Source organism: Cherax quadricarinatus, chromosome 21 (assembly GCF_038502225.1).
Source record: "Cherax quadricarinatus isolate ZL_2023a chromosome 21, ASM3850222v1, whole genome shotgun sequence".
Classification (NCBI taxonomy): domain Eukaryota; kingdom Metazoa; phylum Arthropoda; class Malacostraca; order Decapoda; family Parastacidae; genus Cherax; species Cherax quadricarinatus.
The window spans coordinates 37,812,676-37,838,778 of record NC_091312.1 but is presented as its reverse complement, the minus strand read 5'-3'; the positions used below and the strand labels follow the sequence as shown (position 1 = coordinate 37,838,778).

Below are 26,103 nucleotides of genomic sequence, written 5' to 3'. Positions count from 1 at the left end.
TCTTGTTTCTGCATTCTGCTTTGTTGTATTCTGCAACATGTTTACTGTGTTGCAGACTATGACCATGATGGCCTGAATGCATTCAGCATAATATATGAATGACATTCAACAGCTCATAAGCAATATGTTTCATAGTACCTTCTCTGAAAGATGATAAAATGATTTCACAAGTGATTTACAATTATTAATTTTCAATAAATGGCAGAAAAATTATGAATATATATATATATATATATATATATATATATATATATATATATATATATATATATATATATATATTATATATATATATATATATATATATATATACAGTATATATATATATATATATATATATATATATATATTATATATATATATATATATATATATATATATATAAAGAAATACATTTGAAAATGGAGTCTAAATGTAATGGAAAGCTCCGTGAAGCAAACAAAGAATTGACTGCATTTCTGAGCACCTCTTGCATCCTCAACCTTGTCCACCAATCCACTGAATTCATCTAATGTAATCAAAACAATTTGTCTAGGGTAACTTCAGGACACATCAGCCTGTATACAAAACATGATTTTACGTAAATTATTCATACATATGAACTTTTAACCTTTGCAAAGGGGGAAATCAGAATGCAAAAAACTGATCACAAAAGGAACAAAAATGTTTTGGGTTAGCTTTTTTGTTGACCAGAGTACTCGGTGTAAATATCCATCGTTCAATCTTTAATTCAAAGTACTCCCTACACAAGATTTTATCAAATGCTTTTGACAGTTTGCACATCTTTTTCCCCGCCAATCCACCATTTAGAATATAGATCTATTTATATATATTAGAGTATTTTAAGTAAAATGTAATCTACATTTACTTCAGTAATATTAAACAGAAAACACCATAAATATCAATAAAGCAACACATATCCAAATACTGCTGTACAATACTGAATAATAAATATGTAATAATATTCTAATAAACAACTGTACAATTAAACTGCTTGAAATATAGAAACACATGAAAGCCTAGCAGAAATAACACATCCTGGACCTAAATACGTACTAGAATCACTAATAATGAAACTCGACTCTAGTTAGTACTTCAGACAAATCATCATCGTATACCCAGTGTCCAGGTGACAGATCAAACCCAGCTCTGCCTGGACCAGGTGTCAACAGCAGTAGCAACATAGCCAAATACATGCTGAAAGCAAGGTTTACAAATATTAGTGAGCTCTGTTGCCATGAGTTTCCAGCAAGTGTACTTTCTGGACTATGAGATTTATGTAGCTGCAGCTGGTGTTGTTGCTGTTGTCCATCTGGGAAGTCAAACATTAGGCAGTGTTGATGGTGGTGGTGGTCAAGGGAAAGATTCAGTCATGTTGTTGACACTTTCCAGAGTGTCTTTTTGCGACTTAGGTGGTGTTAACATTTGGATTGGTCGTTGACTGTCATGAAGGACGGGTTGAACTCTTTATATTTTTATTCTGCCCAAGGCAAGAAAAGCTCATGGCTTGCATCCCAACACCTGTGGCATTACCAATTTTTGTCAGCTGCTGAAGACAGGCACCCACTTCCTGCTGCAGTCTTGAAGAGAAGCAAGAACGAGCTACGGAAGAGATGACTCAATGATATACAAGCTCATTAGAAATTGTATTGAAATATATCAAAGGCTAGCAATTTCCGACTTGTATCACATACGAAAAGCTAACGTTGGTCACTATTGGAATGTGGAAAAGAATGTCTTTGGCATTCAGGAAGTGCAAAATGGGGTTACTCGACAGCAGAGGAATGAGTCTTGCTGTGAATGGCTGTAAAAAGGCTCCTTCCGGGCAGGCATTGCAGTATGCCTACAGAAGAGTAATGTTGTGGTCTCGGTCAAGGCGGCGGCGGGCACGGTGGGGCACCTTGGCCATGATATCTGAGGGTATGGGTAGTCCTGGGCGGGGAGCAGCATTCACCTGGTAGAAAGTCTGCGTGTTGCTGTGTCGATGACCCCACAATACTGCCTCTCCACTCCTGCAATATTATTATTGCCATTTTTATTGGCAGTTACATCATAATTTTAATTATCATTACAGACTCTCCTCACTTAACGACAGAATTCTGTTCTTAAGATCATGTCTGTAAATGAATTCATCGCTAAGTGAAGAGCATACTATAATGGTAGTGGGTTTGTGTCTATCATCTTTGATATTTTTAAATGCCACCTTTGCTGTATATGCACTTTATCGCTCAAGGGTGCGGGCGAGTGACCGCCAGTGCCCTAGAGCGAATGGTTGGTGGGAGAGTTATTGCCCACCACCCGTTCAGTTTGTGTTTTTACATTGTCTGAAGTTCGTGTATCTAATTCTCTCTCGTTTACTATTTCGTCAACTAGTTGGCTCTCGTTGATGATGGCGTCTAAGAGTAGTTGTGATAAGAAGAGTTGCAAGCCTCTTTAAGTGCCAAGTTAGAAATGATTAAACTTAGTGAACTAACCTTTTTGGGTTATCCATATGCTGCTATGTATGATAATCTATGTAACTATTTGTGTATACCTGAATAAACTTGCTAACAAGGTATGTCATTGGCTGAGATAGCCATTAAATACAGTTACATATAGCAGCATATGTGCAGAGAACCTAGGATAACCCAAAAAAGTCAAAGTGACTTATTGCTGACATGGAAAAAAACTTCACTGCCACTCACCTTTCATATATTCATATTAATATTTTAAGGCAAGTAACAAGTGTCCTGAGTATGCATTTTACTTTTTATTGTGTTTTAATGCCTAGTTCTATTGCTAACTTAATATATGTTAGTTTAAACCTGTTATCTGGCATTTGTATGCATTTATGAGTAGAAAAAAGTGTTCCACTTTACGGCGACTTCTGCTTTACAGCAGTAGCCAGGAACCTAACCTGCCATGTGAGTGGGGCCCTACTGTACATTATTTAGGCATGCATACTGGTCAGAGACCCCATTGTAAGTCCGAGTCGTCGGTAAACGAGTACGTCACTAAGTGAGGAGAGGCTGTATTGATATTATATTTGTTATTATTGTCATTTTTATATACAGACAATGCCAAATCCAGCTTCAACAGTAGCAGGAATAAAAATATAATTATTTACCACAAAAGAGTATATATTTCTTTCTTTCAACACACCGGCTGTATCCCACCGAGGCAGGGTGGCCCAAAAGGAAAAACGAAAGTTTCTCCTTTTACATTTAGTAATATATACAGGAGAAGGGGTTACTAGCCCCTTGCTCCCGGCATTTTAGTCGCCTCTTACGACGCGCATGGCTTACGGAGGAAGAATTCTGTTCCACTTCCCCATGGAGATAAGAGGAAATAAACAAGAACAAGAACTAGAAAGAAAATAGAAGAAAACCCAGAGGGGTATGTATATATACGCTTGTACATGTATGTGCAGTGTGACCTAAGTGTAAGTAGAAGTAGCAAGACGTACCTGAAATCTTGCATGTTCATGAGACAGAAAAAAGGACACCAGCAATCCTACCATCATGTAAAACAATTACAGGCTTTCGTTTTACACTCACTTGGCAGGACGGTAGTACCTCCCTGGGTGGTTGCTGTCTACCATCCTACTACCTACAATCATAATAATTATTGTAATATAAACCCTTAATCAAAATAGCACACTCCACCAATATTCAAAACACTCAATCTACTCACCATACAAAACATCCATACTTATTACTGCACCTATTACATACATAGAACACTTAACTCTGATATTAACCCTCCCCTCAAACATCTCCTTGCCAACCTCAACAGAACACATGACCATAACACAAGGCACAGATCACTCTTTGATGTTCCTCGTGTCCATCTCACGCTATGCAAAAACTCAATGCACATAAAAGGCCCTAAAATCTGGAATTCATTACCTGTAAATATAAAAGAAACACTACCTGTTTATAAATTCAAGTCTCTTCTCAAAGATCACTTACTCACTCAAAACCAAATAAATACTGAATAACTGAACCTTATAAATTGTATATCCTAAATGTTACTCACAATTATATCACACAAATGTTAAACCTAGGACCCAATCTAACTTTATTATTTTTTTAAATACACTACCTAACAGAATACTCCATTCGACTGAATGTACAGCAATGCATGCAACCATATGACCTGTCTTTGTAATACTCATTTGTGCTTTATAGTTATCTGTTTAAAATAATGTTTTATCACTGATTTCATCATTGCTTAGTTAATCTTAAGTTAATTTTAAGCCAGCCCGTAATGCTATGCATATAAGTGGCTTTGGCATGCTGCTCTTACCTGTATTTTTTTGTACCTCTGTATGTATGCTAAAATTACTAAATAAATAAATAAATAAATAATTTCATTAGGTGAACCTGTCAGCTTTGCATGGTAAACCTGTGCATATTTACTTAGAAGTCTCCATTCATGCATTATTTCAGCTCTGCCACCAGTCATCGTCGTGATTCTTGCCATGGACATGCTGATAGATCATTCATTTCAACCAGCCTAGATGTTGGTAAAGGGATCTTAATCTAAGATATTGGAACAACCCTCCCATGACCTGGATAAAAATCTTAATTACCTCCCCAGGGGCTGTATGATCATGAGGGTTTAGCATTTCTCCATAAATATAAGAATAATAATAATACAGTGGACCCCCGCATAACGATTACCTCCAAATGCGACCAATTATGTAAGTATATTTATGTAAGTGCGTTTGTACGTGTATGTTTGGGGGTCTGAAATGGACTAATCTACTTCACAATATTCCTTATGGGAATAAATTCGGTCAGTACTGGCACCTGAACATACTTATGGAGTGAAAAAATATCGTTAACCGGGGGTCCACTGTAATCTTGAAGTACTAAGCCTTAGGAATGTTATGTTGAATAAGCTTCTTTCAAGAGAAATTAAGAGTAATTTAATGTTGCTACACATCTTCATAACGTTTGTTACCAAATTAATTCCTACAACCAGCCAGAAGCAAAGGTAATATTAGTTTCTCCAAAGGCAAAAAATATTTAAGGAAAAGTTTTTTAAGAACATAAGAACATAAGAAAGGAGGAACACTGCAGCAGGCCTGTTGGCCCATACTAGGCAGGTCCTTTATAATTCATCCCACTAACAAACATTTGACCAACCCAACTTTCAAAGCCACCCAAGAAACAAGCTCCGATGTGCAAGTCCCACTCAAATCCAACCCCTCCCACTCATGTACTTATCCAACCTAAATTTGAAACTACCCAAAGTCCTAGCCTCAATAACCCAACTAGGTATACCTATTCCACTCAATCGAAAACTTGGAACATTTGTTTTCCCATAATCGTGTATATCCCAGTAATATAGACAAAGTTATTAATGTTAATCAGAAAGAAGAAATTCAAAATATAAATGTCAACAAAACATCTTGCAAAGATTATGAATTGCAATATATAGGTCAGACAGGCAGAGATTTAAAGATTGGGATTATTGAACAAAACATCATTGAAATACACTTTAATGAACTATCATGTTTGCATGCACAATGCAGGAATCATATTAGTGTCTAATGTAACATTGAAATAATCTCGCATACTGCAGCTGCAAAAACAAATCAAAACAGAAATTGTTCCGAATTTTAACATGTCAGAGCAACAGAGGAGACCTGACACCATCATGAAGGAAGCAATGTATAATACCATTCTTATTGAAGAAGTCTGATGCAATAAAATCATGTGATCTGATGGTAATTCTCAATAATATAATTAATTTTTTTAATTTACAAGTTTATGCTAAAGTGGATATCAGAGCAGGAATCAAAATATTTCATTTAAATTTTTCACATATTTTGAAACTGGATTTTTCTGAATAATTTAAAAGTATACACACACGATGAAATCTTTTTTCACTCTTGAGTTAGTGTGAGTTAGGCAAGATTCGACAAGAAACACAAGCGTTTCCTGACACGGCTGTTAACTCGCTACCGGAGCTTCTGGTCATCTGATCAAGACCTTTCACTGACTAACTGGTCCACCCCCTCCTTTTTAAAAATTAATTTTAATCCGAAAGTTAGTTTACTACAGCCCATAATATGGCCAAATGCTGCATCAAACATTCCTGAACAGTGAAAATTTATATAATATCATTTTTGAGTGTAGGTATGTTAATTGTCCATGATAGTTAAAATCACATTATGATTTCTATTCTTGATCATGATTACTCTTGCATAAAGTGTGAATATCAGCAATTGCCAATCAACGTAATGTTTATCTAGGAAAAAAGCTGGGACTAGGCTGCGGGGAAATGATCAATGGAGTCACACAAAACAATCATATACTGACCGTAAGGTGACCTCCATGAGGCCTTGGTGGTGCTTGAAGTCCTGGTGAGCCGTGGCAACAAGTTTCATATCTAGTGCAGAGGGGGTGACTGCAGAGAGGACGCTGTATGACCACTGTAGGAAGGAGTCACCACCGTCGCCTCCTTCAGACACCTCCATCGCTCGCTCTATTGCTGCTTGCACGTCCTCTAGACCCGACAGTCCCAGCCGCCACTACATGAAAATGTGAAAATGTAAAGAGAATGTCATAATAGCATGGCTAGAACTGTTTACAAGAGACTCAAAATTGGCTTCAAAATTTCAACACTTGTATTCTACTCAGAAGTAAGTTAGTATATTTAATGCAGCATGATGGTGGTATTTTGTCATTTTTAATATCAAAATGGTATAGTATTTTGCATTTTATTGTTTTGCCTTGATTTTCTAGAGAAGTTCTTGCTTGGACCGAATTTGAATGCTTTTAATTCAGCAGTTGCTGTATGACCTCCCTACGGGTTTAGTCCTCTTCAAGGGGGGCTCCTTGGCGTGGTGAAGAGGCTCTTGGTCTGAGGAATTAGACCTGTTGGTCTCCTTCCTCAGACAGAACCTAATTGATACCCTTGCAATGTGGCTGGATTAACTTTCGACAGCTGTGAACTCCCATCCTCTGTTTATGTAGCAGGACATCGGTTACAAGTTCAAAAGGTGATCCCTACACCGCAACAGTATAGAAATTACTGGTGATTTGGTCACCCAGGAAAATATTGCAGATCTATAGCCGAATGTCCAGTCTGTGGTACCGATGACCATTCTAATATTTCTTGTAGCCGACCTCCCTCTTTCCTTAATTGTCATGAGGATCATCCTTCTTACTCTCACCACTGCCAGATCTACTTAAATGAGCAGGAAATTTGTTGCCTCAAAGAGGCAGAAAGTCTCCCTTATGCTATGGCAGTTTCTCATCTACGCCTCCAAGGGAGACTACCTCGTATTTCTTATTCTTGTGTTTCTAAACATCCCCCCACTTCTAGGGTCCCATCTTCTGCAACCTCCTCTGTGGTTACCATTCCCATAGTCACTCCTGTCTCTAATACTTTTGCTGTCCTGGGCTCAGAAGTCCCTACTTCAACACCTCAGTCTACTCTCACATCTTCGTGTTCTTCACAAGCCCCGGTATCGACAAGACCTCGTACGACACCCCCTCCCAATCACCCCTCTATTTCTCAAAAGTCCAAAAAATCCCCATTGCTCAAATCTCCTTTAACCCCTCCTTCCCTTCTTCCACCTCCACATTTTACCTTTCCAGTATCTGTACCTGGTTCTTCCCCTCTCACTGGCTCTGTTACAAGTGTGGAGGTTCACCCTCCTCCTCGTACTGTGCCTTCCTCCCCTGTCCCCTCCCAAGTTTCTTCCTCTTCTGCCACCTCCCAGGTTTCTGCCTCTTCTGTCCCCTCCCACACTTTCTTTCATCCCCCCCTACTTTGGTACAGTCCATTACTGTCCCAATCTTTACTCACCCTCCTCCTTCCATCTCCAATATTGTCTCTCATACAACGTCTTTGAATTCTGAAATACTTGAAGCTATCTCAGAATATATTGCAGAGACTAAACCATCAATGGACACTGATCTGCCCAGTTCCTTCTCTTTCCGCTCCTCTATCTGTGCAACTCCTTTCTTTACAATGCTCCGTTCCTTCGCTACTTGAACGTTTTCCGCTGCCGCCACATGTGGACTTTTCAAACCCCACTAGTCCGTAGGTACCCTTACCTGCGGATTTCTGGTGTCTTTATCATTACCAATCATGGCTTATTTACAGTGGAATATCCGCCGCCTCGGGGGTAATCGAGGTGAGCTTCATATGTTGCTCTCCTGGTTTTCCCCTGTTGGTGTTTGCTTACAAGAACCAAAATTACACTCCGCTTTTATCTATCCCATCTCAGGCTATAATTTATTGTATTCTTTGGATCCTTTTTCTGATGGGACCTTTAATGAAAGTGCCCTTCTTCTACGTACGGATATTCCCTACCATTAACTATTTGTTCATACTTCGCTGCATTACACTGCAGCCCGTATCCACTTGCGTAAGTGGTATACAATCTGTTCTTTGCATCTCTCTCCTTCTCGGGCATTATCTATCCCGGATGTTGCCTTTCTTGTCTCGTCCTTACCGCCACCACTTTTGTTACTAGGTGATTTTAATGCTCATCATTTCCTCTGGGGGGATCTCACTGTGATTCCCGTGGCATTCAGTTGGAAGTTTTTCTCACTTCTCACCCCCTCCATGTTTTAAATATAGGTACTTCCACCCATTTTGATCCTCGTACTCATACTCTCTCTTGCATCGATCTCTCAGTCTGCTCTTCCTCCGCTGTACTAGACTTCACCTGGTCTGTTCTCCTGGATTTATATGACAGCGATCATTTTCCAATCAATCTTATTTCTCCTTCATATTCACCACCTCTTCATAGCCCACACTGGCAATTTGATCAAGCAAATTGGGACTTTTACTCCCAACTAACTGTTTTTAGTGAGGTTCCTTCTTCATCCTCCATTAATGAGCTTTTACACCTCTTCTCGTCCTCAGTTTTAACCGCAGCTTCTTATTCTATATCCCAAACCTCGGGCAGGCATTCTCAGAAGTGCATGCCTTGGTGGTCTCCTGCTTGTGCTCATGCAGTACGTTTGAAACACGCTGCATGGGGCGGGTACCAGTACAACAGAACCACTGAGAGACATTGATTTTAAGCAGAAGCGTGCAGTTGCTCATCGTGTCATCCGTGATGCTAAACGCACTTGCTGGCGAGATTGCTTCCACCATCACCTCTGCTTCCTCTATGAGTGCAGTCTGGAAAAAAGTACAGAAAATGAGTGGTAAATACTCTCCTGACCCGGCTCCTGTTCTGCAGGTTGCCGGTGTTGATGTAGCAAACCCTCTTGATGTTGCCACTGAAATTGGTAATCATCTGGTCCATATTTCTCAGGGGCTACATTTGTGCCCCTCATTTCTTTCCTCAAAGTCTGCCAGAGAGTTAGCACCCTTAGACTTTTCTTCTCTCAAAGAAGAATCTTATAATGTGCCTTTTACACTTCAGGAACTGGAGGCGACACTCTCAGCTTGCTGATCATCGGCAGCTGGGCCAGACAACATTCATATTCAAATGTTACAACACTTACAGCAGTCAGCCCTTGCTGTCCTCTTACACATCTTCAATCTTATTTGGTCACAAGTTCTTCCCAAGCTGTGGAAATCTGCTATTGTTCTCCCTTTCTGCAAACCGGGTACTACGGGATATGATGCCTCCCACTATCATCCCATTGCTCTTACCAGTGCAGTTTGCAAGGTGATGGAACGTCTGGTAAATCGACGTTTAATGTGGTATTTAGAGATGCACAACAGTCTCTCCACTAGTCAATATGGCTTTCGTAAGGGCCGTTCTACCATAGACCCCTTACTATGCTTGGATATATATGTTTGTAATGCCTTTGCAAATAACCACTCAGTTATTGCCATATTTTTTGACCTTGAGAAGGCATATGACACAACTTGGAGGTATAATATTTTGGCCCAAGCCCACTCCTTAGGCCTCCGAGGCAATCTACCATCCTTCCTTAAGAACTTCTGAACTGACACACATTTCCATGTTCGGGTTAATATGCTCTCCCCGGACTTTGTCCAAGCTGAAGGTGTCCCCCAGCGATGTGTTCTGAGCACAACACTTTTTCTTCTTGCTATAAATGATTTGGCCTCTCTTCTTCCATCCAATATTTGGTCACCTCTCTGTTGATGACTTCGCTGTTGCTTGTGCAGACGCTGACTGTCGCCTCATTACAGTTTCTCTCCAGCATGGGATCAACCTTGTTTCCAATTAGGCCACCACGTATGGGTTTAAATTTTCCAGTACTAAAACTCGCCAAATTACTTAAACTAGACGCTGTGTCATCTCTGATCATCCATTGTACCTCTATGACTCCCGTATCCCTGAACATGATATAGTCAGGTTTCTAGGCCTTCTCTTTGACTGTAGGTTATCCTGGAAACCTCAAATTACCTCTCTGAAGGCAACCTGTCACAGCCTGCTGAACCTTCTTAAAACCCTTGCTCATCTTTCATGGGGAGCTGATTGTCGAACTCTCCTTCACCTACATTCAGCCCTCATTTTATTGAAACTCGATTATGGTGATCAGATCTATTCTGATCACCTACTACTCTCTCGAGCCTTAATCCCATCCATCACCAGGGATTACGTTTGTGCCCCCCTCAAGGAAGGCTCCTTGATGTTGGTGAGGGGCTCTTGATTTAGGGAATTGGATCTGTGCTCCAGTTCCCTGAATTAAGCCTGAATGCCTTCCACATCCCCCCCCCCAGGCGCTGTATAATCCTCCGGGTTTAGCGCTTCCCCCTTGATTATAATAATAATAATACGTTTGTGCCTTGGTGCTTTTCGCTCTTCTCCTGTCGAGAGCCTCTATGCAGAAGCGAATATTCCATCCTTGTCCGATTGCCGTGATGCCCATTGCCTTAGCTACAATGTTCGCTCTCATGATCTCCACAATCCTTCCATATATAGAACAGTCACCGATGTTAGTAGACGCTATTTGTTCGTTGCCCCTATTTGCTCCGTCCCTTTTCTCTTCGCCTACATTCGCTCATCTTCCCTTCAGTTACCACCTTTCTATGTTCATGTAGCATCTCACTTTTCCCCTGGGAAGTTCTAGCTGTTCGAGTCTGTTCTTTCTCACTCCCTTGCACAAAAGCCCAACTGCCTACGGTAGCTTCCCGCTCTCTTTTTCTTGACCACTTCCGCTCTCATTCTCATGCCATCGCAGTGTACACAGATGGCTCTAAGTCTTCGGATGGGGTCGGACTCGCAGCAGTGTTTCTGAATAGTGTCGTACGAGGACACTTACTATCCTTGGCTAGCATTTTTACAGCTGAATTGTATGCCATTCTTGCAGCACTTATCTGTGTTGCATCTATGCCTGTGTCATCATTTGTGGTTGTCTCAAACTCCCTTAGTGCTCTACAGGCTACACAAAAATTTGATACACCTCACCCCCTAGTTCTCCGTATCCAACTTTGGCTACACCGTATCTCTACCAAACATAAAGATATTGTTTTTAGTTGGGTCCCTGGTCATGTTGATGTACAGGGCAATGAACAGGCAGACACTGCTGCGCGGTCAGCAGTACATGACCTACCAGTTTCATATAGAGGTGTTCCATTTATGAACTATTTTGCTGTAATAGCTGCCCATCTTCACAACCGTTGGCAACAACGTTGGTCTAATCTACTCGGTAACAAACTTCATTCTATTAAACCGAGTATAGGTTACTGGCCGTCATCTTGTCATTAGTGTCGAGGTTGGGAGACTACTCTCTCACGTCTTCGCATTGGCCACGCTCATCTTACTCGTGGGTATCTCATGGAGAGGCACCCTGTTCCTTTGTGAGAAGTCAGGTTCCTGTATCGATTAGCCACATTCTGTTAGACTGCCCTCTCTATCAACGAGCACGCAGAATTTATCTCCGTCGTCGTCTCCGCTCTACTACTCTCTCTTTACCTTCCCTTCTTGATGATGGACCCTCCTGTAATCCTGACTCTCTCATCGACTTCTTGACAATGACTGATTTACTCCACAAACTCATGATACCATTCGCACACCCCTCAGCCCTTTCTACCTCAATCTCTTGCTACCCTCTACCCCGCTGTTCTCCGTAACCTTCTAATCATCCCTTTTCCTTTTGCTACCTGATACCCTCACGTCCTTCCTGCCCTGCAGCGCTGTATAGCCCTTGTGGTTTAGTGCTTCTTTTTGATTATAATGATAATATGGGTTTAGTGCTTTCCTCTGATTAAAGTATAACAATTATGAACATCAACTTCAATGGCTGGTGCATGGCATGAAATAAATGAACGGTTTCATGGGTTTAGGATGTGTAGGCACAAATTTTACTGTGCTCTGTATAACATCTTGGAAACGTTTCTTCTGGGCGGCTCTAAACTTTTAGTGGTGATGAGTTTTACTCGAAGGAAACATCTTGATGCTAGATTGTATAAGCTGTAATGTGCTATTTTTATTAATTGTATTGGTTTCTGTGGTATTATTGAAAAATATGTCTTCTGATCATAAATAAGTCAGTGTTTGATTTTATTTTGTTTTCTTAGGTGAAATCAACTTAATGTTCTTTTGTCTATAATATCTGTGTGTCCTGAAGACCATTGTTACACATTTGTGTGTTATGTATGCTAAGCTTACATAAAACTTGCTTATTTATTATACTTTCTTAAAAGCTGGTCAGTCTTGCTTAGATTATTACAATCAAGGGGGAGCACTAAACCTGTAGGATTATGCAACACCTGTAGGGGGGATGTGGAAGGTATTCAGGCTTAATTCAGGGAACCGGAGCACAGATTCAATTCCCTAGATCAAGAGCCCCTCACCAGCGTCAAGGAACTTCGCTTAAGGGGAGCTTAGATTAAAATTTGGATTGATTTTACCTTTTTTTTTAAATGGGAGAATTGAAAAACATACTGCATTTCATGCAATAATTCCTGAATGTCACATCTGATTAGCTTCAAAATTTCCATGCTGATAGCACGATAATGCAATTTATGAATGACTTCAAGCTTAATGTGCTTGTGTATTTTAAGATTTTGGTCTCCTTGTAAGGAATGAATCAGATTTTGGGCTGTGTATGTCCTCAATTTCCATTCTTATTGAAGACATTTTGATATTAGTTTCTATGTGATGACCTGTGAATACCTCTTCTAATTCCCTTCAAATCTTTAATGCTAATGTTGAACTGCATTGTCAACTTATGCTGTATTCTGCATTTTTCCAGTCACATGCATTGAGGCAGAGAGGACTAGGGTTATGGAATATGATGAGGCCTTTCTCTCATCGCGCAGTGACCAAAATGCATCTAGTTGCATTTACTTCTAGAAATGGAAACCAATCATGTGAGAGACAGTGGTCTTAGACCATGGAAGTGTAATCTTATTTTTATTGTATACTGGCTATTTCATTACCAAGGCAAGGTGACCCACCTTCACCACCATGCATTTCCCTGCCACTATCTTAATGGGAAATACACCTAGGAATGAGTGATGGTCATGTGTTTCTTTCTTTGTCACTACCTTAGTGGAAAACACAGGGAGTGAATGATGGTGAATGTGCTCTTTTCTATGTCACCCTTACTTTGATGGGAAAAATGGCCAATGTAGGAAAAGAAAAAACTAATTTAAATTAGCCAAATTTACTGAAAAATATTCTTCTTTCAACAAACTGGCCGTATCCCACCAAGGCAGGGTGGCCCAAAAAGAAAAAAGTTTCTCTTTTTAAATTTAGTAATTTATACAGGAGAATGGGTTACTAGCCCCTTGATCCTGGCATTTTAGTTGCCTCTTACAACACGCATGGCTTACGGAGGAAGAATTCTGTTCCACTTCCCCATGGAGGTAAGAGGAAATAAACAAGAACAAGAACTAGAAAGAAAATAGAAGAAAACCCAAAGGGGTGTGTATATATATGCTTGTACATGTATGTATAGTGTGACCTAAGTGTTAGTAGTAGTAGTAAGACATACCTGTAATCTTGCATATTTCTTCTTTCAACACACTGGCTGTATCCCATTGAGGTGGGGTGGCCCAAAAGGAAAAACAAAAGTTTCTCCTTTCACATTTAGTAACATATACAGGAGAAGGGGTTACTAGCCCCTTGCTCCTGGCATTTTAGTCGACTCTTACAACACGCACTTCCCCATGGAGATAAGAGGAAATAAACAAGAACAAGAACTAGTAAGAAAATAGAAGAAAACCCAGAGGGGTGTGTGTATATATATGCTTGTACATGTATGAGTAGTGTGACCTAAGTGTAAGTGTGTAAGTAGAAGTAGCAAGACGTACCTGAAACCTTGCATGTTTATGAGACAGAAAAAAACACCAGCAATACTACCATCATGTAAAACAATTACAGGCTTTCATTTTACACTCACTTGGCAGGACGGTAGTACCTCCCTGGGCGGTTGCTGTCTACCAACCTACTACCTACAACTGAAAAATATATCAACATTAAAATTACAGTACATGTATTATCTCCCCACCTTTGACACAGACTCTCTCTTGACTTTTTTGTCAGCCACAGATTTATTACACCAACTTTGCTTATACTTCCTTTAGCACTGCTCGCTACCTTTACTAACACTACCTTTGTTATACTCTCCACCCTCAAGCATGTTACACCTTTAATATGCCATATATTGCAGCACTGTATTATCTCTGGAGATCTGAAAGCTCACATGTGCAATATAGATGCCCGCAAATGATCATCTCATCTAGTGGTATTAGCAAGAAGACTGGATGATACTTACGAGAGAGTAGATGAGCTGTGGCGTTTTAGGTGCTGCAGGAGAAAGCAACAAGTGTAGTACTGTGTCTGAGTGTTTCTGAGTGTACAGTGTCAGCAGCTCCCAGCCCTCAGCCGACCCTCGACCATCATGTTGACCTGAAGAAGAAAACACCATAAGATATTGATACTTTTTATTTTCCGCTCAGTGATAAAAACCCATGTGGGCCAACCAGGCTGCTGCAGCTGGCAGCCCACAGGCCTAATAATAACCACAACCTGGTTAATATGGCACCTTTAGCGTGTAGTTATCCAGATTCCACTTGAAAACGTGTTTCTTGCAATATGTATCTAAAAATTATATTAACTAGTTACCAAGTGGAATATGATAAAGAGCCTTTGTAATCCATTTTTTAATGCTCTCATAAGCATTGGGTGCACAATGAACTAGCCATTAACAGGATTAGCAAGGGATGCACAATAAACTACTGCTTACAGCATCATCATGGAATGTATAGCAAACCACTGCTCTCATGATGAACTACTGGTGCTCAACAAATCACCACACTCAGGATGAATATAAAAGGATGAACATAAACTTCACAAAGTAGCCTCACTGACGGTGATAGCGGCAAAAATGAAAGTTGGGTGAGGAATGAGTCTTCTGTACAAAATAAGGGATGAGACACTGGTGCATTATTTAGGAATCTTTACTGAGGAAACGTTTTGCCAGCCACTGGCTTCTTCAGTCCAATACAGAGAATAAAAGATGAAGATGAGGAGTATGAGGTAATCAGTTCCTGGACTGAAGAAGCCACTGGCTGGCTAAACATTTCCTCAAATGAAGATTCCCAAATGTTGCAGAGTTGTCTTATTCCTCAACTTGTAGGTTTTTAAAACCATTTTCATCACAAAATAAGGTCAAACACCCACTGAGTGTGGGATCTACTTGGTCAGCATCAGGTCTTATGGTTTACACCATGTCTAACCATGACTGGATTTACAATGCATTTTTTATCTTAGAAATTATTCCCTGAAAATTCTTCTTAAAGTTTGTCAGGTGCTAGTATGGATTATTAGCTCAAACCTTTGGTTCTGATCGATCTGAACTTTTGGTGCTAGAGTAGTGGAGCAACTTTCCTTGTGACATGTTTCGCTTTTTTTTTTCTGCCTTTTTTGCCCGGCCTGAGGCCAAGTTGTTCTGCTAATTGCCTGTTCAATTAGGCTGTTGCTTAGGGCAGAGAGAGGTGGCCTCAGGGCCAGGGTTACCAAATAGTCAAACTGAATTTTTGGCCCCAACATCAGGACATGGAAAGGTTAGGTCATGTACAAAAGAGCTGGGATGGAAGTTGTCTGGTGATGGAGTTAATAAATGTGGCATTCGTAAGAGAAGAATACAGTGGACCCCCGCATAACGATTACCTCCGAATGCGACCAATTATGTAAGTGTATTTATGTAAGTGCGTTTGTACGTGTATGTTTGGGGGTCTGAAATGGACTAATCTACTTCACAATATTCCTTATGGGAATAAATTCGGTCAGTACTGGCACCTGAACATACTTATGGAGTGAAAAAATATCGTTAACCGGGGGTCCACTGTACTTTGAGAAAGATGTTTTATTCAAATCCTCAGTGATCTAAAACAGAGCTATGAATAACCCTTGTGGGTTAACACTTAATTATGATTATGATAGAGCTTTAATGTATAGTAACGGTTTCATATACATGTATTCAGAAGGTTGACAGATAGGGAGTAAGAGAATGGGGTGATTTTCAACAACGCTGCCAGAGCACTAAAGAGCATAATAGATATAGAAAGCAGAAATTCCTTTGTGATGGAGATGAAAGATAAAACTTAAAGAATAGTACACAGAGTGGTGCTCAAGTCAAGAAAAGCCACAGAGGAATACCTGGAAATGAGAGGGCAGAAATGGTAAAGCAGAGAATAACTGGAATGAAAACAAGGCTACCTTACGCAGTAAAGGAAATTCAATCAATGATATGGCTTGCTTGGTAGTGCACTCTTCTCACATTCTGAGTGTCCGTGGTTTGATCCCCGGCATGGGTGGAAACTGTGGGTATGTTTCCTCACACCTGCTGTCCCTGGTTACCTAGCAATAAGTAGGTTCCTTGGGTGTTTGTCGCCTGTTGTGAGTGGCATCCCAGGGGGTTGTAGTATACTGTAGAGAGTGCTGGCCTTTGAGATGAGCTGAGGTATGATAATTCTTAATCTGTAGAACTAATTTGTCTAAAAAATAAGATACTATATTGTAGTTGATACAAACGTGGCTGGCAGGAAAACTGGAATGCAATGGCAGGACCTCTGAGGAAGATAAAACATAGTCGTGGACTAGGAATCCAATTACAGTAAATCGTGCGAGTCTGAGGTGGTAATAAGCACAATGTATGGAAGATACTCGGATAAACCTCCGACACTACATAGATGGAGAGGAGAGACCTACATGTGACCAATTTAATATAGAAATTATGCACAAACACTTGCTATTTCACAGTGGAAGATGAAAGTAAAACATGTACACCATCTTGAGAAATATGTGCAAAATGAACTGGTCAGGATCTTATCTAATGTGAACCCTGGTGGGTTTAGCGCTTGGTTTTGATTATAATAATCTAATGCAACAAAATACTAGTACAGTGGACCCCCGCCTTGTGAACGCATCGCATTACGTTAAACCCGCCATATGAAGCATTTGAATGCAAAAATTTTGCCTCGCCTTACATGATTCATCCGGGACGTGTCCCACGTGTGGCCTCAGTGCCAGTGTTTACAAGCCAGCCAGTGCAGTCGCATCTATGCATACATTCGGTACATTTCACATTATCCCAGTGTTTTTAGTGCTTATGACTGCGAAATAAGTCACCATGGACCCCAAGAAAGCTTCTAGTGCCATCCTAGTGGTAAAAAGGGAGAGAATTAGTATCGAATTGAAAAAAGAAATTAAGGAAATGTGTGCAAAGTGGGTTGAACTGCAAACCTTTATTGATGAAAATCACCCTGACACAGCTACTACAAGCCATGTTGGCAACCTGTACAATGACAATGTTATGGCCCATTTTAGGAAAGTCTTAAGGGAACGGGAGGTACAGAGCTCTATGGACAGATTTGTTGTGCGACAGAGGTTCAGTGACTCAAGCTGGTCCTAGTGGCATTAAAAGAAGAAGTAACCCCGGAAAAGGACTTGCTACCTCAAGTCCTAATGGAAGGGGATTCCCCTTCTAAACAATAACTTCCACACTCTTCCCTTCCTCCCATCCCATCAATCATCACCAGATCTTCAATAAAGGTAAGTGTCATGTATTCTATTTTTAGTAGAGTAGTAATTGTGCATGTCTTCTTCAGTTTGTGTGTATTAAAATTAACATTTCATGTGGTAAAAAATTTTTTTTTTTCATACTTTGGGGTGTCAGGAATGGATTAATTTGATTTCCATTATTTCTCATGGGGAAAATTAATTCGGCTAACGATAATTTTGGCATATGATGAGCTCTCAGGAACGGATTAATATCGTAAGGCGGGGGTCCACTGTATTTGTGTCAATGCTGCATAACATGTTGAACAAATGAGTCTCTCATCCTTCAGTTTGTAAACATACCATGAGACACTGATCAATTCAAGTCATAACCTCATCACAGAACATTTTGCGGGATTTCTGCTGATTAAGGACATGAAATGGGGTTGGTAAGACACACATTTTTCACCAATTAAAGATGTCATTACTAGTGGAAAACAGGTAAGGCTATGATAATGGAAACATGAGAGGAAAACAGTATACACAAAAGAATATTGGATATTAATCCACAAGAACTGTTCGTTCGCTGAAGTGCACACTAAAGGAAAAAAAATTCATGCGAGCTTCAAATAGGTGCCCGTACTTATCTAGGGCTGAGGTCTGGCTCTGTGGTATATACTGTATATGTTGAGAATTTTAATTTTTTCCTAAATTCAGCATGTATAAATTTGAATTATATAATAAGTGTGTATTAAAATGTGATGCTGATTTGACCCTTCAAGAAATTTCGAATGAGGGGAGGATGCAGAACAGCCGGGGCAGTGACGGGGGATGCCATTTTGTAATCCGTGAGCACTGGATGTTGTAGAAAATTCAACTAATAATCCGGCATCTACAAGGCCAAACTGGGGTGTTTCAGCCTGGATTTGTAATAGGAGCCTATGTTGATGTCCCCTGCTGAAGAATTGGGACAGGAAATTTGCAGGACCAAGAATTACGTGTGGAAGATAAGGAATATGCCATCACTCGCACAGAGAAGTGCACCATTAATTTTTTCATGTAGATCTCTAGCTGGCCAGTGTAGGGTCTAGGTGCTAGGCAGGTGTTGTGGTGTGATCCATCTACAGTAATTAAATGGTTAAGTGGTAATATGAATTTTCTTTGTGTACCCAGCAAGCCTAATCATATACAATCCACAATTTTAATTTACCAGAGTAGCTGGTTTTATTATTGTAATTATTAATTTAATGTCAGGTCTAGCTTTTTTTGAACTCAGATTAAGTCGTAATAAAAGAGTCACCACCCTACATGTGGTTTGTTAGTGCCAGCATGTTGCAATATTCTTGGATTGTCTGTATGCATGTTGCAGCATTACTGGATGGTGTGTGTGTACATGTTGTAATAGCAAGTAATAAGAGTGCCAAAATAAATGAAGTGGCATCAAAGGACAGAAAGTGAATTAACTAAATATATATTTGTGAACAAATGACATTGGAGGTTATTAGCATAGTTAGTAGAAAATATACTCAGAAGAGTTAACATGAGCCTAAACCCTGTTATAAAATCCTTTCCCTAACTTCTAAGGATGATTCAGAAGTTACCCACCAGACTCCATCAGGTGATTGTCAATGGACTGGCCCTGCATTGTGTTGTCCTGGTCATCATCCCTAGTGGTCAGTTCCATCAAGCCTCTCACAGCCTCGGCCAGCTGCCGATCCCCATTTTCTTTGGTTTCTATAAAAGTACTCAGGTCTAGCACACTAATGTCCGACTCCTCACTTCTGGATGTGTCAGATTCATCTTTGAAATCCATCATTTGTGACTTCAAGGTGGTAAGATTACCATTTGGACTATCTTTACCATTCGAATCATAGTCTTTAGAAAGGTTACCATTGATTTCTCGAGTAATTTTTGGTTCATCATTACTCAACCCATCCAATTCTATCTCGTGACTCGGTCTATTGATCTTGTCAGGTGCGAACTGCAAATTCAGTTTATTTTTCGTGTTTTTAATGTTAAGCTCACTGTCAGACTGAACTCCATCCTCGAAACCACTTTCACTCTTTTCAGAATCATACAGAGTCACAGTACCATTCTTGAGGATAGGTTTGGCAACATCACTTGAGTTATTAAGCAACTTATTGTTTGGAGTATTTCTCTTATCCACGTTGTAGCGGGGTTGGCCTGGAACGCCCATCCCATACCCTCGTTTAGAGGCCATGTTCAACCCATTATTGGCATCGTTGTTTCGAGATAAACCATTCCTACCACCAGGCATCCTGCGAGGAGTGGAATGTGAGGAGGCAGGGGGTCTGGGCTTGCGACCCGTCAGCACCTTGTAGCGGAGGTCAGGCGAGTTACCCCCCACATCTGGCAGAGTAGCTGCCACACGGATCTTCCTGGGAGAGCCAGGTAAGCTCTGTGAGGGACGGCCCTCCAGGTCACTACACCCACTTATCCTCGCCATCAGACTCGGTCCTCTAGGAGCGTTCTGTCTGAACTTCTGTGATTCCTGGGGACTGGAGCACCTCTCCAGGGAGGTCTCCTGGGTGGTGGGCAGGGTGGAAGGGTAGGTATGGAGGGACTGGCGGGATAGGAGGACGGAGCGGAGGGATGCCAGGTCCATGGAGGCTGCTTCACTGTGTAGTCCACGCTCTCCCCGGCGAGGCATTGACTGTAAAAAAAGAATAAAATTAAGTTTCTCTTTAATGATGTTTGAGCCATAACATACAAGAAGCGAGTAATTTGCTGTGTGCACAATATGCATACATGAAATAAGAAATTCCTTGTGTATACACGAGACAACCTGTATATACAATGGGTATACATAAAGCAAGTAAGAACCATGTATATATCGCAAGAATTGTCTGATCTTCGGAACTATCTTAAAATTGGCTTATATACTTACAAATCCTCCTCTGATTGTGAACATTAACTTTAAAATGACTTACTTTTTGATTGTTCAATAGATATATTCACTAAAATATTTTTAGTAATATTTATACAATATAGGTAGTAAGCTGGTAGACAGCAACCGTCCTGCCAAGTGAGTGTAAAATGAAAGCCTGTAATTGTTTTACATGATGGTAGGATTGCTGGTGTCCTTTTTTCTGTCTCATGAACATGCAAGATTTCAGGTACATCTTGCTACTTCTACTTACACTTAGGTCACACAACACATACATGTACAAGCACATATATACACACCCTTCTGGGTTTTCTTCTATTTTCTTTCTAGTTCTTATTCTTGTTTATTTCCTCTTATCTCCATGGGGAAGTGGAACAGAATTCTTCCTCCGTAAGCCATGCGTGTTGTAAGAGGCGACTAAAATGCCGGGAGCAAGGGGTTAGTAACCTCTTCTCCTGTATATATTACTAAATGTAAAAGGAGAAACTTTCGTTTTTCCTTTTGGGGCACCCTGCCTCGGTGGGATACGGCCGGTGTGTTGAAAGAAGATTTATACTATGTATTTACCTTGATTTTTAATCTTATTTAACTACATGTACATTAATTTCCTTACAAAGTTCCACACATTTGTTTCTTGACGTTTCCTGTAAACTTTTTAAATACTATTTGCTGCAAGTTAGGGTACATTTATTTATAAAATTTATATCTAACTGCAAATAGCAAATTAAAAAAGCCATGACATGTCTGGCAATGCATTGAATGAACTAAACTAGGAAACTTTTAAATGTGGGTAGGGAGGGTGTAGTCACCTTGGGCAAAGAGGGTGTACTCACCTTGGGTAGATGGGCACGCAGGGTAGAATGAGTTTCCTTGGGTACGTGCAGCTTGAGTAACTGTACTCCACCAGGCAGTTGGTACTCAACCTCACGCTCCTCCAACACTCCACTCTGTACAGCATAAACAATAAACATTATTTCCTTTCTCTCTCTCCCTCCCTCTCCCCCCTTCCCTTTTTCTCTATCCTCAGTGTTTCTCCATCAATTATTAATATGATTGTTTTTAATTCCCCTGATACATCCTGTGAGGGGAAGGTAAAAAATTTATGCTATAATATATAATTTTATGCATGTGTGTACGTATGATTGTGGTGTGGGTTGTTTGTATGCATGAAGGACTTTTTAAAATAGAAGAATGCAGATGTAAACTTAAAATCATTTTGACTTGACCCCCTGATACATTTAATATATGTAAAGATATGGTTATTATTATTATAATCAAGGGGAAGCGCTAAACCCGGAGGATTATACAGCGCCTGGGGGGGGGATGTGGAAGGCATTCAGGCTTAATTCGGGGAACTGGAGCACAGATCCAATTCCCTAAATCAAGAGCCCCTCACCAACATCAAGGAACCTTCCTTGAGGGGTAAAGATATGGTATATGCAACTTTACTCCGGCATGTGTTTCCCAACTGCGGTGTACCTGCTTCTCCACTCTCTGGGATGATAGGTGACGTCTGGTGTTGGGGATCCTTATAAACTTAACTTGGTACTCAGCTCTCTGATGAACCCTGTGTGTTTTGATCGAGCCAGCGAGATTGCGATGGATTGTGTGATCTGCAGTGGCTGTCAAAACGTCATGAATGAGGTGTATTGAACTGTACCTTCATTTATGTTTGTGGGGGGGAGTGTCATTCTGTGAGCTCTTATTGCTATACCCATTCATCACCTCAGACTCCAGTCAGCTTGTTTTATCGTTTCATGTAACAACAGTTCAGTCAAGCCTGCATGTTCAGCTACTTCACACCGTGTTCAGCTGAAATCGAAAGAAACCCAAAGTATTTCTTCTCCTATGCCAAATCAAAATCGAGAACAACGTCCAGTATTGGGCCCCTACTTAAACAAGATGGGTCCTACACAGATGACAGCAAGGAAATGATTGAGCTACTCAAGTCCCAATATGACTCAGTTTTTAGCAAGCCTCTAACCAGACTGAGTCGAAGATCAAAATGAATTTTTTTTGAGAGAGCCACAAAATTTGATTAACACAAGCCTATCCGATGTTATCCTGATGCCAAATGACTTCGAACAGACGATAAATGACATGCCCATGCACTCTGCCCCAGGGCCAGACTCGTGGAACTCTGTGTTCATCAAGAACTGCAAGAAGCCCCTATCACGAACCTTTTCCATCCTATGGAGAGGGAGCATGGACACGGGGGTCGTCCCACAGTTACTAAAAACAACAGACATAGCCCCACTCCACAAAGGGGGCAGTAAAGCAACAGCAAAGAACTACAGACCAATAGCACTAACATCCCATATCATAAAAATCTTTGAAAGGGTCCTAAGAAGCAAGATCACCACCCATCTAGAAACCCATCAGTTACACAACCCAGGGCAACATGGGTTTAGAACAGGTCGCTCCTGTCTGTCTGAACCATTGGATCACTACGACAAGGTCCTAAATGCACTAGAAGACAAAAAGAATGCAGATGTAATATATACAGACTTTGCAAAAGCCTTCGACAAGTGTGACCATGGCGTAATAGCGCACAAAATGCGTGCTAAAGGAATAACAGGAAAAGTCGGTCGATGGATCTATAATTTCCTCACTAACAGAACACAGAGAGTAGTCGTCAACAGAGTAAAGTCCGAGGCAGCTACGGTGAAAAGCTCTGTTCCACAAGGCACAGTACTCGCTCCCATCTTGTTCCTCATCCTCATATCCGACATAGACAAGGATGTCAGCCACAGCACCGTGTCTTCCTTTGCAGATGACACCCGAATCTGCATGACAGTGTCTTCCATTGCAGACACTGCAAGGCTCCAGGCGGACATCAACCAAATCTTTCAGTGGGCTGCAGAAAACAATATGAAGTTCAACGATGAGAAATTTCAATTACTCAGATATGGTAAACATGAGGAAATTAAATCTTTATCAGAGTACAAAAATTCTGGCCACAAAATAGAGAGAAACACCAACGTCAAAGACCTGGGAGTGATCATGTCGGAGGATCTCACCTTCAAGGACCATACCATTGTATCAATCGCATCTGCTAGAAAAATGACAGGATGGATAATGAGAACCTTCAAAACTAGGGAGGCCAAGCCCATGATGACACTCTTCAGGTCACTTGTTCTATCTAGGCTGGAATATTGCTGCACACTAACAGCACCTTTCAAGGCAGGTGAAATTGCCGACCTAGAAAATGTACAGAGAACTTTCACGGCGCGCATAACGGAGATAAAGCACCTCAACTACTGGGAGCGCTTGAGGTTCCTAAACCTGTATTCCCTGGAACGCAGGAGGGAGAGATGCATGATTATATACACCTGGAAAATCCTAGAGGGAATAGTACCGAACTTGTACACGAAAGTCACTCACTACGAAAGCAAAAGACTTGGCAGACGATGCACCATCCCCCCAATGAAAAGCAGGGGTGTCACTAGTACGTTAAGAGACCATACAATAAGTGTCAGGGGCCCGAGACTGTTCAACTGCCTCCCAGCACACATAAGGGGGATTACCAACAGACCCCTGGCAGTCTTCAAGCTGGCACTGGACAAGCACCTAAAGTCAGTTCCTAATCAGCCGGGCTGTGGCTCGTACGTTGGTTTGCGTGCAGCCAGCAGCAACAGCCTGGTTGATCAGGCTCTGATCCACCAGAAGGCTTGGTCACAGACCGGGCCGCCGGGGCGTTGACCCCCGGAACTCTCTCCAGGTAAACTCCAGGTAACTCCACATGGTGTTGACTGCCGTGCACCTCTTGAGGTGGGACACCGTGTCGTGGGGTTGAATCCTGGCCTGCTGCAGTTTGATAAATGATTCAAAACCACTTTTGTAGTTTAATTGCTATACTGATTAATTGTATGAATTTTGTGTCGTCTTTAATTCCTCGCATGACTTACATGTTATGTTATAGGCTTTTTTTCCATTTATAATTTACATAATAGGAATGAGCTCGCCGAAATATTAAGTTGGAAGAATTTCCACTCATGCATCCCCTCCAGGAGGATGACTGGCTGATGATGAAAGGTTCTTGATCCAAGAAACTGGAGCTACCCTGCTATTCTATACATCAAATGCGACTGCTTCATAGTGCTGTACGACCCTTGCTGATTTAACGATTATGATTAAAGAGAATCAGTTATATAAGAAACTCATGACAGCATGCCAAGACTACCAGGCCAGCACTGTAACCACTGTACCAGCACTGTAACTACTGTACCAGCACTGTAACTACTGTACCAGCACTAACTACTGTACCAGCACTAACTACTGTACCAGCACTGTAACTACTGTACCAGCACTAACCACTGTACCAGCACTAACTACTGTACCAGCACTGTAACTACTGTACCAGCACTGTAACCACTGTACCAGCACTGTAACTACTGTACCAGCACTGTAACTACTGTACCAGCACTGTAACCACTGTACCATCACTACTGTACCAGCACTGTAACCACTGTACCAGCACTGTAACTACTGTACCAGCACTGTAACTACTGTACCAGCACTGTAACCACTGTACCAGCACTGTAACTACTGTACCAGCACTAACCACTGTACCAGCACTAACTACTGTACCAGCACTGTAACTACTGTACCAGCACTGTAACCACTGTACCAGCACTGTAACTACTGTACCAGCACTGTAACCACTGTACCAGCACTGTAACTACTGTACCAGCACTGTAACCACTGTACCAGCACTGTAACTACTGTACCAGCACTGTAACCACTGTACCAGCACTGTAACTACTGTACCAGCACTGTAACCACTGTACCAGCACTGTAACCACTGTACCAGCACTGTAACTACTGTACCAGCACTGTAACTACTGTACCAGCACTGTAACCACTGTACCAGCACTGTAACTACTGTACCAGCACTGTAACCACTGTACCAGCACTAACTACTGTACCAGCACTGTAACCACTGTACCAGCACTGTAACCACTGTACCAGCACTGTAACCACTGTACCAGCACTGTAACTACTGTACCAGCACTGTAACTACTGTACCAGCACTGTAACCACTGTACCAGCACTGTAACTACTGTACCAGCACTAACTACTGTACCAGCACTGTAACTACTGTACCAGCACTGTAACCACTGTACCAGCACTGTAACTACTGTACCAGCACGGTAACCACTGTACCAGCACTGTAACTACTGTACCAGCACTGTAACTACTGCACCAGCACTGTAACTACTGCACCAGCACTATAACTACTGTACCAGCACTGTAACTATTAGACCAGCACTGTAACTGCTGTACCAGCACTGTAACTACTGTACCA

At 41.1% G+C, this 26,103-nt stretch overlaps 1 protein-coding gene across 3 annotated transcripts in view; it reads right to left on the bottom strand.

Moving 5' to 3' along the window:
• Nucleotides 1-380: 380 nt before the first annotated feature.
• HPS4 (Hermansky-Pudlak syndrome 4 protein) overlaps nucleotides 381-26,103 on the bottom strand; it is a 263,136-nt gene continuing 237,413 nt past the window's right edge. For all 3 annotated transcript variants that reach the window (XM_053777298.2, XM_053777299.2, XM_070087391.1), the window contains exons 8-12: nucleotides 21,629-21,742; nucleotides 19,493-20,561; nucleotides 14,661-14,794; nucleotides 6,312-6,523; nucleotides 381-2,012 (exon numbers count right to left, since the gene is read on the bottom strand). In XM_053777298.2, coding sequence (XP_053633273.2) covers nucleotides 1,844-2,012; nucleotides 6,312-6,523; nucleotides 14,661-14,794; nucleotides 19,493-20,561; nucleotides 21,629-21,742 — 1,698 coding nt within the window. In that variant the 3' untranslated portion in view covers nucleotides 381-1,843. The remainder of the gene's footprint in view (nucleotides 2,013-6,311; nucleotides 6,524-14,660; nucleotides 14,795-19,492; nucleotides 20,562-21,628; nucleotides 21,743-26,103) is intronic.